Here is a 17031-nt window from a genome sequence, read left to right as displayed (position 1 = left end):
GCATGTTTTACAACAGAGTTTGAAAGTCAATTTGTACAAACCTCTTCTCTCTTACTCTCTAGAGTAGTCTCGAGTACTAATACGTTACTGTGTAGCAGGGATGTTAATTATGGATATCCGTAACCGTAACCGAAACTTTCGGATATCCGAAATAAAAAAATATTCGCAACCGTAACCGTAACCGATTCAAAAGTTTCGGATGTAAGTAGGCAGTTTAAATTGTTTTTTGTATAGCATTATATGAAAGGCATAACAACCCGATTTACCTTTAAGTATCAATTTTTATTTTTTTATTACTTTTTATTCGATGTAGTGTGCGGCCATGAATGAACCGTGTTGGACAACTATTGCAAATTTGTAAATCACAGATATCCGTAACCGTAACCGAAACATTCAGATATCCGATATAATAAATATCAGTAACCGTAACCGAAACCGGTATAATATTATTCCTATATCCGTAACCGTATCCATAACCGAAACTACATATCCATAACATCCATATGTCGTAGTGACTGTGCCTTTCTAAAACCTCGCAAGTGTTCCACTACTAATTTTGTCGATATCCACCATTTTCTTTTTGATTATCTACTTGATATGATGAGGCAGTTCATTAGGTATTTGAATAAAACACATAGGTATTCCAACTAAATAAATTCTATTCACATAAATTAACACAACTGTTGTGACAAATAACTACAAATTAACTTTTGTACTACAACTGCATAGGGTTCACAAATGCATTACATCTCAATGGTATTTGAACGGATGGAAGTGATATGTTGTATTTCGGATTTTTCGCTGTTCTATGCTAAAACTTTAAAATAACTACGTTTGAGGCTATATTAAAGTATTTTTTTGGTTGATGAAGGTGTTATTTAAAGATTTAAAACCTTTTGTATGCAAGGACACCTTTATCCAAGCATAGAACAGCGAAAACCCCAAAATGCGACATATCACCTTCATCCATTCATGTCTTCATTATTTAAACAATAACTATTATGTAATTTAGTTTGTTTTAAAACATACATAATCCATTAGTTAATTTCGTAATTTCAATTTTCATTTAGTATATTCGACATCATCATGCATCATTTAGAAACAGTCCTGCCAAACATAGTTATCATTTATTAAAATTTAAACAATTTGGCATATCTAAGTATCCAGGTGCAAGGTCTTAACAGAACATTTTAAACAAATTAACAATTTTAAAGCAGCAAGCTCTCACTAACGAAAAAAAAACCGTAACATAATAAAATTAACATTGGCAAGTAAATGGGATAAAAAATGTGCAATTTTTATCTTAGAAGAACCTACTGGCAATTTAACTAATTTGTTAGATTTATTTGACACACAACGTAAAAAAAGTAAAAAAATAAATGTATTGTACATAATGAAATGGAATGACAATTAAAAATGTTATGAATTAACATGTTGGAAAAAGATAGGTCATAACAGCAATACTTAAACTTTGGCCCACAGAACTGTTTAGTTATTTACTGAAAAAAAAATCTTAACTTAATATTAGTAAAGGTTGGCCTCTACGTTGAAAAACAACATTGCAAAAGCGGTGGTATGTAGTGTATCATAATATTTTCACGCACTTGCAATACCGTATTCTTATGCCTTGCAATCAAGAGACCAAATCCTAAACAAAATAAAATAACCAAAATATAACGTCAATTTAGCCCACATATAGCGGTTTTCGAACATCAATTTAATCAATAAAAAACATAGGAACAAAATCTCAAAAACTTTAAACCATTTTGATGAAAAATAAATAATAATTTATTGCACTAGTTTCTAATGTTTCTATGTAACTGTAATAAATAATAATGTAATGTATAGTCTGACAGAGTGTACAAACACCAAAATAATAATAGATTTAGAAGACATACGAATACTTAAACTTGATTAATATTTTGTATAATGACACTCACTTGTCAACATTTTTATTATGGTGTGAATGAGAAGAATTTTCACTAATTTTTTTTACTGGCAAGCAGGCTTATAAAGAACCATGTACAAGCAATTTAAACAAGTTGTAGGTATGTCTCTTGGTATCTATTAAGTAAAGGTATAATAATATTTTTATAAAATATTAAATTAAGATGCATGTTGTCTATAAAATGTTACAGAACTGTAATATTTTAGTAACTAACTTTTGAAGTGTAAATAATCATCATTTACAATAATAAAATAATAGACAAATAACTTTATTCTATCTTGCATTGAATTTGTTAACTTTTTCTACTATTTTAAGTAAATAATAAATCCTGTCATGTTTCTTACTATATCTCATAAAAATCGGTGGTAAAATCTTTGTAAATTGAAATGGTAGTGTAGATTAACTGTTTATAAGTATCCAAATCACTATTAGTGCGAAGAATAATAAATAAAGTGCAAACTTATTTCAAAACTGTTAAGATATTAAGCTACTTATTATAACTTTTTTGTTCTACACCATAAAAATAATATTGATAAACCTTTTGCCACATTATTTAATTCTATTTAATTATTGTCTCAACTGAGCTATCCTTTGAGCCAATAAGGAGCAATTTAAAAAATCTTAGGAATTGCAGAAAGTTAACAACTAACGCTACATATTCAACCCTCTATTATTATGGCAATATGATAAACATTAATATTTGTTTTGTTAACATAGCATATTAATAAGTCCGTTATAAACATTATAGCAACCGGTCGCAGTGTTACTAGGACTTCATTTAACTACAACAGTTGATTAACATAACATAAATTACTATTATCATCTCAAAAAGCCAGGTACGACATGATATGGGGTCAGGCATTCTATGCATTTAATGTATAATAATATGTCCATTATACAATTATAAACTAAGTTATACACATTATATATTAGCGTGGAACTCTAGCTTTAACCACTCACATCTACATACTTTTTACCGGTACCATTCAAGATGTTCAAGCAAAAACTATGCATAAACCTAGCATACTATATCACATAATAGTATGTACATTACAAAACATACCTCGAATACATATTCTAAACCTCAACCGTTCTATGCTAAGCTAATACATACCTACATAAATATAATTTATATACCCAGACTAATGGAACACGCGCGATGTAATCAATTCCTATAGGTATTATAACTGCTAATATATTCTTATCAGTAGATTGCACTAAATAATGTCGTGGCACAAACATATTGACAATGATAAAAAAAATATTGCGATCACTGCACTGTAGTTATCATTTATTATGTTTCTTGCTATTTTACACAATTTACTGAAATATTTGTTAATTTTAATTTAATTACATTTGCAGAGGTCAAATTATGCCACCATCTGTCCAATTTTAACTAGTTTAAAATTTTATTCAGTCCAAAAATGTATTTTATTTTTCTTAATATTTTTCATACTGCTTTGTAATCTGTGTGGTAGCAATACAATATTTATTGACATATTCCTGTACCACAGGCATAATTAAAAATTACAAATTGTACTAACAAGTGTAAACTAGAATCTCCGAACAGTGTTACCATATAATAAAATAGTTGTGACTAAAAAATACAGCGAGGGCAACCTCGAATAGATGCTATTTATTTACCAATATAGTTACATTCACAGATAATATTAGAATAGGCCATCTACCTTTGATCAGTATTCACTGCCTAGATAAATATGTGACAGTGATAAGCTCTCAAACATAGACTAAAAAGTCTCTTAGCGACCATTTTGTTGCCATAACTGATATCTAGGCAGGAAAAAATCAAATTTTATACTTAGCTATAGGTTAATCGGTATTATAATGTGTATTACAATGATATCAACAACAAAATGGCATTCAATCGGCGATAGTTATTGTCTAAAGCCATGGAGTTTTGCTCTTTCAATGATAATACTACGTTGTACTAAAACACTACACGTGTAAAAATTATCACGTTTCAAGCCAAAATTAATTATTTTGTCAATATTCTTAAAGATTGTTTTTGTTATCTACATGTTTGATATGATAACTAACTATATTTACGATATTCTTATTATGACATTAAGTTAAGCCGACGTTTACATCACTACCACAATATTATATGCATGTGTACATCAATACAAATACAGCCTAATAACTACAGTATACATTTACAAGTTATTTTTATAATGGCAATACCATAAATTCTAACATTGTAACTGTCACGTAACAAAGAAAAAAATGTAAACCAACCATGACAAAATTTTAATAATGGCAAGTCTCACCAACTAGGTTAACAAAAGCTAGCTTTTCTTGGTCCCAGAAAAATGAAAAAGATCATGCTCTGTATTTGATTGTCCTATTTAAAAAATCGTTTTGAATTGAATAATTATTTTAACTAGTGGCCTACAAAATCCAAGGCACAGGTGTTTTTAATGAAAAGCGCTCCGCTATCAATTATTCAAATGAAAAGTTTTTAAAAAGCAGTTTGAAACCGAAATTGGGAACAAACTTTTAGTCGCTAAAGTATTTACACCTACATTATGTATGTCAATAAATTATTTGTTACCATATTTATAATTCCGGAAATTAATACTGACACAATGGCTAGCCAATCACTGCATGCCTGATGTTTCTCTTAGTTAATTAAGTACGATTATAAATATAACATGCGTTCAAATTGTGACAAGTCATCTAACACTAATAATAATAGGGACTGAGTTGTTTGTACCTTTTGCAATACTAATTTAAACAAAAACAACAAAAAAGAGCAATCTGGATTGGCTTTAGGAATATTTGAGAACCTAAGCGAGATCATTTGGTCAGCAATATTGACCTATATGAGTAGGTATAGGTAATCTTATATGGATCATTGATTTTATTTTTAAAAAATCCAGTCCCGAATGTATTGTTTTGTCATAACTATCTAATAACGCTGATAAATGTATCAACAATAAAAACTACAATTTTCATTGCATAATAATAGATCATAACAATAGAATTTCATATCCGACAATCAAAAAAAACAGAACCATTCCACCACCATTTCTTGCATTAACTCAAAACATCCCTGCAAAAGGTACAACAACTCTAATGCTTCTACCACACCAACGCGTGCAGGTGACAGGTCGCGTGAACTGTCATAGGTCGCGCGACCTGTCATTGGCCTTTGATCGCGCCGGCGATAGCAATCTGCACGCGTTGGTGTGGTTGAAGCTTAAAATGTATATAAAATTAGACACCGTTGTTTTTCCTTCCGTTGGCAGGCGACCCAGGAAGGTAGGTCTTTAGTCAGTCGATGCTGAGGTCGTGAGACACGTGTCGCGAGAGCTTGGTCACGTCAAGACCTGAGAAGTCGGTGAAGATGTCCAAACCGGTTGCCGGTTTTGACTGGCCTGGCGAGCTACTGCTCGAAGGTTGCTCGCAGGGGTCAATGGTCACTAAGCTGTCCTCTTTGCTGCTTACTTCGAAGGGTTCAGAAATGCCTGCGGGATTAAAGATTGGTCATTAGAATTTGAAATGAAATATCAAATGAACAAGGTGTCACAGATAATGAACAAGGTGTCATAGATAATGAACAAGGTGTCACAGATTGAACGAGTATTATCTTAAAGGATGATTCTACTGCTCAAATGTAACAACTTTTACTATGGGACCATTGCCGAAATCTCAAAAAAATCCCATACCAAACTGTTAAAACCGCTCAAGTTATCGGTCAGTTCGTATAATTTGTTTGAAGTTTTTTTTTTTGTGATTGCGACATTAATATTAGTGAAAGTTGTTGTATTTAAGCAGTGGTATCGCCCCTTAAAAATGTGCATTTGATCTGTTACACCTTGTAGAATACGTACGTAATCACACACACGTCATCATCATGCGAAGACGATTCAAGTATTTAATCAGTAATCCATTACTGTGTTGTATGTTTTAGTGTAACACTTTATGTCAATAAAGAATTTGTTTATTTATTTTCCTTACCTAGCACACTCCTGACGTCATTATTCGGCTGGCTGAAGTATATGAACCGGTAGAAGCCAGGTGTCCTCACTCCACTGCCCACTGGGAAGCTAAGCGTGACGGTTCGCGGCTGGCCAGCCTCCGATGTATGCGGCAAACTCACTTTGGTGAGGTATTCGTAAGCTATGTAGTCGTCTAAACTGTGGAAGTTTGCCTGTAAATGGAAAACTATGATATAGTATTCATTAATTAAGTATGCCTTTTGTAGAAGAAGCTTGAAAAGCATTTGGAGTAAATTACACAGCTTGAGTAGTATTGAAGTCTTAACTTTCTTTCTTGGCAAAAACGTTATGTTCCTCAAAAATCAAGAGTTAACATTCAAATGACTCTCAAAATAAGATTCGGTTTTGAAATTAGAACAAAAAGTGAACGGTATAATTATATGATGAAGTGAATAACGGCACGCGCGCAGGTTTCGCTTCTGTCACCATGACAGGTATATATTTCTCTTTTACACTTTTATAAAAAGAAAACGAGAGACAACGTAGTACTTATGCTTCTCTATGGAGACATACTGTCACGTTAACTAAAGTCACCCACCCGTAAAAGCGACGTGATTCTCCATATTATGTCATCACTGGTACTGGACGCAGGCCGCTACCAACCGGTCAACAAAGAAATTATTGGGGGAGGCCTGTGTTCAGCAGTGGACATCCTATGGCTGAATGATGATGATGATGATGATGATGATGAAAACTAAATAAATAGGACTAACGTCATAGATTCCAATCCAGTCGTTGGCATACACTTCAACGTCATGTGACAGCGTGCACTGGGTCCTGAAGTCTGCGTCGCCGATGTACCAGATGCGGTGGATGGGCGCGAATTCCACAGTCTTTTCCGTGTAGTTGGAGAATGTCTGGAACAAATGGGTCATTGCTGATATCCGACTTGAATAAATATTATTAATAAAACCAAACACATTACAAACTTCAATTACAGTTATAAAAGTACGAAAACACAATGGAAAATTACTGTCATTTTATTTAAATACAACCAATTTTTTTCACAAACCGCAGATCAGCACACATAAATAAATTATAATTATGCTACCTAATTTAAATGCAACAAAAAATCTTTTCTTAATCTACGAAATGTTAATATGTAGGTATGTATTATCTATATACATGCATATTAGCTCAAAGTGCGAGAAAATAATTTGTTGACTATATTATTTATTATACTCAGTTTTAGGTGCATGCTATTGAAGGGTACTTCTTACCTTTTGTATCGTAAAATCTGTCACCAAATGAAGAATGTAACTATCTTTAAAAATTCAGTTTTACCTCTCCTTCGGCTGTAACCCATACTGACATATTTAAGTTGCACTGATGAGTAATCGTGTGTTTCAATGCTAGTGTGTATAGTCTGGGAATCGAACCCAGATCCATCGGATCGAGACAAGATCGACAAAGAGCCAAATAATGTCTTCAGGTTTAGAATCCTCCTGAATGTTCTTCAGATCTTAGCGACTGACTGACTTTACCTTTCACCATGTAAATATTAAATCCCANTATCTGAGCAGTTCTCAATTTTTAAGCACCTCTCAAATTAAGTTGCACTCAAACGCCACTTAAATGAATTTTCGCATACTGAAACGCCATTCAACGCTAAGCATTACTCAAACAACTGTCAAATCGTCATAAGCAGCTGTTAAATTTGAGAGTGCTTGCGCGGTATCTTAAATCCTATTCTTATACCTAAATCGACCTAAATAGTGGTAAATAATGTGTGTCATCGTTATCATTTCTTTCGAGGCTCGAGGAAATACCTAGATCTACTTAATCGCAGGAACGCAATAATGCTGAACGCTATTGAAAAATATTATTTTAATGACATGCAATTCCGAGCGAGGTTCCGCATCTCTAAAGAAACGGTGTTGTGTCTGGATTCATAATTTGGAAGCTCTTTGAAACCCCTCACCAAACGCCATACAACCAGTGGACCAAATACTTATTATAACCCTACTGTTCTACGCAACGGGAAGTTATGAACGTGTACTAGGTGATATCTTCCACATCAAACAGCCAACTGTGCATCGTATAGTGCACAAAGTAACAACCAAAATAGCTGCTATGAAATCGCTTTACATAAACATGCTTATTTCTGAGGAATATGGGGACATCGCATAGTAGCATTTCCAAGAGTTGTTGATTTGTCAATTTGATGCTCTGTCAACAATGATAAATGTCAATTGTGGTTACGTTTCGGTCCACGATCGCCACTTAATAGATTTCAACAATAAAAAGTATCACCTTTAAAATTATTTTTTTAATTAAATAAAAATGCAAGCATTAATTTTTTTATATGATAAAACGACATTTATGTATAATAGAAACTAAAAATAAAGTGTTGTATGTTAAGTTGATTGAGTAATATTTCCATAAAAGACAATACATAACCAAACGATGCTGCGTGTAATGGATAAAAAACGTAAAGTTATCATTTGTGTAAATGAAAGCATACTTTTTTTGGTAAATGTTGCCATTATGTAAACATTTGAGAGCTGCTTAGCTGATCACGGCTTCAAATCCGTTGAGTGGCGTTTGAGAATACCATTTAAAATTGAAGGATACTTAAATTTAGGAGCCCGTCAGCTGAGTGACAGATTTGAGTAGTGTTTCAGTATTCGGCCGTTAGTGAAAAAAAAAATCTTAACATAATATTAGTAAAGTTTGGCCTCTACGTTGAAAAACAACATTGCAAAAGCGGTGGTACGTAGTGTATCATAATATTTTCACACACTTGCAATACCGTATTCTTATGCCTTGCAATCAAGAGACCAAATCTTAAATAAAGTAAAATAACCAAAATGTAACGTCAATTTAGCCCACTTATAGCGGTTTTCGAACATTAATTTAATCAATAAAAAACATAGGAACACAAAGAATCTCAAAAACTGAACCATTTTGATGAAAAATAAGTATAATAATTTATTGCACTAGTTTCTATGTAACTGTAATAAATAATAATGTAATGTATAGTCTGACAGTGTACAAACACCAAAATAATAATAGATTTAAAAGACTTGTTAAACTTAAATAACATTTAGTATTATGATACTCACTTGTCAACATTTTTAATAATGTGTGATTGAGAAGAATTTTCACAATTTTTTTGACTGGCAAGCAGGCTTAAAAAGAACCTTGTACAAGAAATTTATAAATACAAGTTGTATGTTTTTCCCGTAATTATTTTGGTATCTATGTAAAGGTATAATAATATTTTTATAACATGTTAAATTATTAAGATGCATGTTGTCTATAAAATGTTACAGAACTGTACTATTTAAGTAACTAACTTTTGAAGTGCAAATAGTCATCCGTTACAATAATAAAATATTATTATATGCATATAACTTTATTCTATCTTGCATTGAATTTGTTAACTTTTTTTACTATTTTAAGTAAATAATAAATCTTGTCATGTTTCTTACTATATCTCATAAAAATCGGTGGTAAAATCTTTGTAAATTTAAATGGTAGTGTAGATTAACTGTTTATAAGTATCCAAATCACTAGCAGTGCGGAAAACAAAAAATAAAGTGCAAACTTATTTCAAAACTGTTGAGAGTTTAAGCTACTTATTATAACTTTTTTGTTCTAGATCATAAAAATAATATTGATAAACCTTTTGCCACATTATTTAATTCTATTTAATTATTGTCTCAACTGAGCTATCCTTTGAGCCAATAAGGAGCAATTTAAAAAATCTTAGGAATTGCAGAAAGTTAACAACTAACGCTACATATTCAACCCTCTATTATTATGGCAATAATTATGATTAACATTAACATTTGCTTTGTTTACATAGCAAGTCCGTTATAAACATTATAGCAACCGGTCGCAGTGTTACTAGAACTCCATTGAACTAGAACAGTTGATTAACATAACATAAATTACTATTATCATCTCAAAAAGCCAGGTACGACATGATATGGGGTCAGGCATTCTATGCTTTTAATGTATAATATAATATATCCATTATACAATTATAAACTAAGTTATACACATTATATTTATTAGCGTGGAACTCTAGCTTCTACTCACATCTACATACTTTTTACCGGTACCTTTCAAGATGTTAAAGCAATAACTATGTATAAACCTAACATACTATATCACATAATAGTATGTACATTACAAAACATACCTCGAATACATATTCTAAACCTCAACCGATCTATGCTAAGCTAATACATACATAAATATAATTTATATACCCAGACTAATTGGAACACGAGCGATGTAATCAATTCCTATAGGTATTATAACTGCTAATATATTCTTATCAGTAGATTGCACTAAATAATGTCGTGGCACAAACATATTGACAATGATAAAAAAAATATTGCGATCACTGCACTGTAATTATCATGTTTCTTACTATTACGCAAACTACTGAAATATTTGTCAATTTTAATTTTATTACATTTGCAGAGCTCAAATTATGCCATCATCAGTCCAATTTCAAGTAGTTTAAAATGTAATTCAGTCCAAAAATGTATTTTTTTTTCACAATATTTTTTCATACTGCTTTGTAATCTGTGTGGTAGCAATACAATATTTATTGACATATTCATGTGCCACAGGCATGATTAAAAATTACAAATTGTACTAACAAGTGTAAACTAGAATCTCCGAACAGTGTTACCATATAATAAAATATTTGTGACTAAAAAATACAGCGAGGGCAACCTCGAATAGATGCTATTTACCAACATAGTTACATTCACAGATAATATTAGAATAGGCCATCTACCTTTGATCTGTATCACTGCCTAGATAAATATGTGACTCTCAAACATAGACTAAAAAGTCTTATAGCGACCATTTTGTTGCCATAACTGATATCTAGGCAGGAAAAAATCAAATTTTATACTTAGCTATAGGTTAATCGGTATTATAATGTGTATTACAATGATATCAAAATATCAACAACAAAATGGCATTCAATCGGCGATAGTTATTGTCTAAAGCCATGGAGTTTTGCTCTTTCAATGATAATACTACGTTGTACTAAAACACTACACGTGTATAAATTATCACGTTTCAAGCCAAAATTAATTATTTTGTCAATATCCTTAAAGATCGTTTTTGTTATCTACACGTTTGATATGATAACTAACTATATTTAAGATATTCTTATTATGACATTAAGTTAAGCCGACGTTTACACCACTACCATAATATTATATGCATGTGTACATCAATACAAATACAGCCTAATAACTACAGTATACATTTACAAGTTATTTTTATAATGGCAATACCATAAATTCTAACATTGTAACTGTCACGTAACAAAGAAAAAAATGTAAACCAACCATGACAAAATTTTAATAATGGCAAGTCTCACCTACTAGGTTAACAAAAGCTAGCTTTTCTTGGTCCCAGAAAAATGAAAAAGATCATGTTCTGTATTTGAATGTCCTTGATTTAAAAAATCGTTTCGAAGTCAATAATTACTTTAACTAGTGGCCTACAAAATCCAAGGCACAGGTGTTTTTAATGAAAAGCGCTCCGCTATCAATTATTCAAATGAAAAGTTTTTAAAAAGCAGTTTAACAGTTTGAAACCGAAATTGGGAACAAACTTTTAGTCGCTAAAGTATTTACACCTACATTATGTATGTCAATAAATTATTTGTTACCATATTTATAATTCCGGAAATTAATACTGACACAATGGCTAGCCAATCACTGCATGCCTGATGTTTCTCTTAGTTAATTAAGTACGATTATAAATATAACATGCGTTCAAATTGTGACAAGTCATCTAACACTAATAATAGGGACTGAGTTGTTTGTACCTTTTGCAATACTAATTTAAACAAAAACAACAAAAAAGAGCAATCTGGATTGGCTTTAGGAATATTTGAGAACCTAAGCGAGATCATTTGGTCAGCAATATTGACCTATATGAGTAGGTATAGGTAATCTTATATGGATCATTGATTTTATTTTAAAAAAATCCAGTCCTGAATGTCTTGGTTTTTCATATCTAATAACGCTGATAAATGTATCACCAATAAAAATAAAAATTTTCATTGCTATTAACATAATAAATTTCATGTCCGACAATAAAAAAAACAGAACCAGTCCACCACCATTTCTTACCTAAACTCAAAACTCCCCGCAAAAGGTACAACAACTCTAAAATGTATATAAAATTAGACACCGTTGTTTTTCCTTCCGTTGGCAGGCGACCCAGGAAGGTAGGTCTTTAGTCAGTCGATGCTAAGGTCGTGAGACACGTGTCGCGAGAGCTTGGTCACGTCTAAACCTGAGAAGTCGGTGAAGATGTCCAAACCGGTTGCCGGTTTTGACCGGCCTGGCGAGCTACTGCTTGAAGGTTGATCGCAGGGGTCAATGGTCACTAAACTGTCCTCTTTGCTGCTTACTTCGAAGGGTTCAGAAATGCCTGCGGGATTAAAGATTGGTCATTAGAATTTGAAAGGAAATATCAAATTATAATGTACAAGGTGACACAGATTAAACGAGTATTCTCTTAAGGGGTGATTCTACTGTTCAAATGCAACAACTTTTACTATGGGGCCTATGCCGAAATCTTAAAAAAAAATTATCACACTGCACCGCGCTCCGCCGCGGTACGCGGGACGACAGATTTAATCATTGTATGCAAGTACCTCAGTTTGTATAGAAAACACGCGCGGCACAACACACTGAAAACGCGTTCGCGCGCGGGATTCGTTATACATATGACGCCACGCGGACCGCGGCGAAGCGCGGTGCAGTGTGATAATCGCCTAAAGTTATCGGTTCCTATAATTTGTTTGGATTTTTTTGTGATTGCGACATTAATATTAGTGAATGTTTTTGTATTTGAGCAGTGGTATCGTCCCTTAAAAATGTGCATTTGATCTGTCCTGTCACCTTATAATCAGGCATGCACTTGCAAACGCCACGTCATCATCATGCGTAGACTTTTCAAGTATTTCCCTTACCTAGCACACTCCTGACGTCATTATTCGGCTGGCTGAAGTATATGAACCGGTAGAAGCCAGGTGTCCTCACTCCACTGCCCACTGGGAAACTTAGAGTGACGGTGCGCGGCTGGCCAGCCTCCGATGTATGCGGCAAACTCACTTTGGTGAGGTATTCGTACGCTATGTAGTCGTCTAAGCTGTGGAAGTTTGCCTGTGAATGGAAAACTATGATATAGTATTCATTAATTAAGTATGCCTTTTGTAGAAGAAGCTTGAAAAGCATTTGGAGTAAATTACACAGCTTGAGTAGTATTGAAGTCTTAACTTTCTTTCTTGGCAAAAACGTTACGTTCCTCAAAAATCAAGAGTTAACATTCAAATGACTCTCAAAATAAGATTCGGTTTTGAAATTAGAACAAAAAGTGAACGGTAGAACATATGATGAAGTGAATAACGGCGCGCGAGCAGTGGGTCTAAACAAAGTGCAAATTATAATCGCAAACCAGTCGAAAAGTGGTCGAAAAGCCCCTTTTTTGTATGGAGTTTTGACGGATTTGATTTTCGATTCGATCAAAAACTGCGTTTTGTCTAGGGGGGCAGGTTTCGCTTCTGTCACCATGACAAGTATATCTTTCTCTTTTACACTTTTATAAAGAGAAAACGAGACAACGTAGTACTTATGCTTCTCTATGGAGACATACTGTCACGGTAACTAAAGTCACCCATGCGCAAGCGCCGTAAAAGCGACAGAGTGATTCTCCATAATGTCATCACTGGTACTGGCACTGGATGCAGGCCGCTACTAACCGGTCAACATGGAAATCATTGGGGGAGGCCTATGTTCAGCAGTGGACATCCTATGGCTGAATGATGATGATGATGATGAAAACTAAATAAATAGTACTAACGTCGTAGATTCCAATCCAGTCGTTGGCATACACTTCAACGTCATGTGACAGCGTGCACTGAGTCCTGAAGTCTGCGTCACCGATGTACCAGATGCGGTGGATGGGCGCAAATTCCACGGTCTTTTCCGTGTAGTTGGAGAATGTCTGGAACAAATGGGTCATTGCTGATATCCGACTTGAATAAATATTATTAATAAAACCAAACACATTACAAACTTAAATTACAGTTATATAAGTACGAAAACACAGTGGAAAATTACTGTCATTTTATTTAAATACAACCAATTTTTTTCACAAACCGCAGAACAGCACACATAAAGAAATTATAATTATGCTACCTAATTTAAATGCAACAAAAAATCTTTTCTTAATCTACGAAATGTTAATATGTATGTATTACCTACATGCATATTACCTCAAAGTGCGGAAAAATAAATATGTTAATTATATTATTATACTCACAATGCAAAGCTTTAGGTGCATGCTATTGAAGAGTACTTCTTACCTTTTGTATCATAAAATCTGTCACCAAATGGAGAATGTAACTATCTTTAAAAATTCATTTGTACCTCTCCTTCGGCTGTAACAACTTCTAGTCGGACTTTATGAACCTTGATGACTCTGACATATTTAAGTTGCACTGATGAGTAATCGTGTGTTTCAAAGCTAGTGTGTATAGTCTGGGAATCGAACCCAGATCCATCGGATCGAGACAAGATAGACAAAGAGCCAAATAATCTCTTCAGGTTTAGAATCCTCCTGAATGTTCTTCAGATCTTAGCGACTGACTGACTTTACATTTCACCATGTAAATATTAAATTGAAGCAGATAAGTACCTCTTCAGATGCGGAGCTCCCTTCTAACGTGAAGTCCGGGGGAATATACGCTTCTAAGGGCCTGGACAATGCGTCAGGGTCTGACGCCTCTTCCACAACGGAGCGCAAGGGATTATCAACGTTATCTTCTGTAGGAGCGTCATCTATTAGAGCGCTGGTAGGAATCACCATGGCCGCTCGCATTCTGACGCCTGACCGGGCCACGCGGGGTTGTTCTTCCATAAGGGACCTTGTAAAGCCGTGCCGGACCTAGCATGCAGTTACAGTGCGAATAAGTAGCTGTGCGAGTTAATACATGCATTAAATGGAAGGCAGATTTACAAGATACTAGATTTTGTCACAGAAAAATGTCGCGCGTCTGTTCCCGTTTCAAAAACTTGGACAAAAACTTATACTTTTCATCTACATAAATCAATTTAGTGCGTNCAGTGCGCGAAAAGGTAACAGGCAGACGGAGGTACGTTATAATATACATTGGTCTTTCATATACGTATTCCAGTTTGTATCATTTAAAACGGATGTGCTTACTTTTGTTTGACCAAAAAACGGTCATATTTAGGTAGTGGAGAAGTCGTATAAATCTGCCTTTTTAAAAAAATAAAGATATTCTGCTTATAAATAAAAGCTTTCCTCTATCTACTGTTAGATAATTATCAATGATTTATCTACAAGCCATTCTTGGATATTTATCTCATTATCTATCTAATATTTGGAGATTCTTCAAACTGATACGCAGTTTTCGCGAATACCATGAAATGATTAGTTTTATCATAGACTATTAGATAAGTACAAGGAAGATTTTACATTTTCCTTCTTTGACTTCATTTCTAAAATCTTTAAAAGGTGTAAATAGATAAGAAGTTTATTTATTTATTAAAGGGCTGATTTTTCAATCGTGGGATTACTTTAACTGAAGAATAAGTTTGGCACATTGACAGTTTTAGTATGGGAAATGTGTCAAAATGACATGTTTATTCTTCAGATAAGAAAAGTTATCTGACGATTGAAAAATCAGCCCAAAGAGATTCAAAAGTATTTACATTTACGTCAATTTGATGCATTTTAGGATATTTTTTTAATTTTGCAACAATACTGACAAAAAGTACACAAACTAGTTGGTCTTATAGCTTAAATATCTATCAGGTAACCAGGCTCTTTCTGTTAAATGATATTTGTCGGAAATTAAAAGCGAATTGCACAATCCAGCTAACTACGACTAGGCAGCTCTTACTACATTACATAACTAGTGTCATTACAGCACTAATGGATACTTGATACTTTCGTTAGGCCGCGGTATGAATGCTAAATATTTATAGCGCTGGATCTTCGTCAAATAAAGTACAGTCAACATAAAAAATAGCTTTAGAAGTGTCAAAATATACTATGTACTGAGTGTCTCTACACAGTAAATGACGTGCAACTGAAGAATTTGTTCAGACGACAGCCCATCAAACTTTACACTGCGGCACATTTTATTCAGTTATAATACTATAGTAATAGTACTATTTTGAAAATTATAAGTACTATTTTGCAGCAAAATATGTATAGTCTGATGCGCTGTCGACCTTACATTGAAGATTTAACATAAGTTAGGCCTCCCCTACACTAGCGTCTTTCTAATGTCGTCATTTCACCAGCGATTACGCAGCGTAACCATAGAGACTGCGTTCGGTAGCCGCTCAGCATTAGCGTAGCGTCGACGTTGCGACTACGACACTCGAAAGACCCTAGTGTGGAGGGTCCCTTAACAATAAAATAATCTCAATATGTATGCTTGAAATACCTTGATATTAAACAGTGCAACCACGGGTTTGTGGTCACTGATGGTGTAGTGAGGCATGTGACCGTACGAGACTAAATCGGCTCGAAGCTTGATGTTCTCGTAGTTGTCTTCTATCACTTTGTACAGAATCCTGTCAGTCCACGACGGTTTTCTCCTGAAGAAAACAATTGGAAACATCAGTAAAAAGGTCGTAGTACAAATGAAAGCCTCAGAAGACGTGTGGGCAGCTCCCACTAGGTGGACCGACGATCTGGTGAAGGTCGTGGGAAGTATCTAGATGCGGGCATCGTAGGACCAATCGTTGTTGATCCCCCATGGGGAGGCCTTTGTCCAGCAGTGGACGTCATTTGGCTGAAACGAATGAACGATTCTCACCAAAATTAAATGACGTCATGTTTAATAACGACTGCGTATAATGTACACATCAAGTTAAGCACTAAATAAGTGCGATTCTACAATAAAATGTACATAGTCATCTGGCATATCTATGCAATCGACCATATTCAGTGTAAATAACGCGTATAATCATATTGAAGATTGTTATACTTGTATAATTACAGAAGAAAAATAAATACAATAAATTACAG

At 33.9% G+C, this 17031-nt stretch overlaps 1 protein-coding gene across 1 annotated transcript in view; it reads right to left on the bottom strand.

Annotated features, from left to right (window-relative positions):
- Positions 1 to 639: 639 nt before the first annotated feature.
- The window catches only part of LOC114362356 (inositol polyphosphate 5-phosphatase K), a 28755-nt gene continuing 12363 nt past the window's right edge, over positions 640 to 17031 (bottom strand). Inside the window, exons 6-10 of the mRNA XM_028317730.1 lie at positions 16445 to 16598; positions 14662 to 14910; positions 13825 to 13968; positions 12935 to 13127; positions 640 to 5436 (exon numbers count right to left, since the gene is read on the bottom strand). Of these exons, the coding sequence (XP_028173531.1) occupies positions 5243 to 5436; positions 12935 to 13127; positions 13825 to 13968; positions 14662 to 14910; positions 16445 to 16598 (934 nt within the window). The 3' untranslated portion in view covers positions 640 to 5242. The remainder of the gene's footprint in view (positions 5437 to 12934; positions 13128 to 13824; positions 13969 to 14661; positions 14911 to 16444; positions 16599 to 17031) is intronic.

This window comes from Ostrinia furnacalis, unplaced genomic scaffold (assembly GCF_004193835.3).
Source record: "Ostrinia furnacalis isolate ACB-3 unplaced genomic scaffold, ASM419383v2 OfSCF6417, whole genome shotgun sequence".
In the NCBI taxonomy this organism is placed as follows: Eukaryota; Metazoa; Arthropoda; class Insecta; order Lepidoptera; family Crambidae; genus Ostrinia; species Ostrinia furnacalis.
Note: the sequence above shows the minus strand (reverse complement) of the source record. Positions and strands in the feature narration are given on the sequence as shown.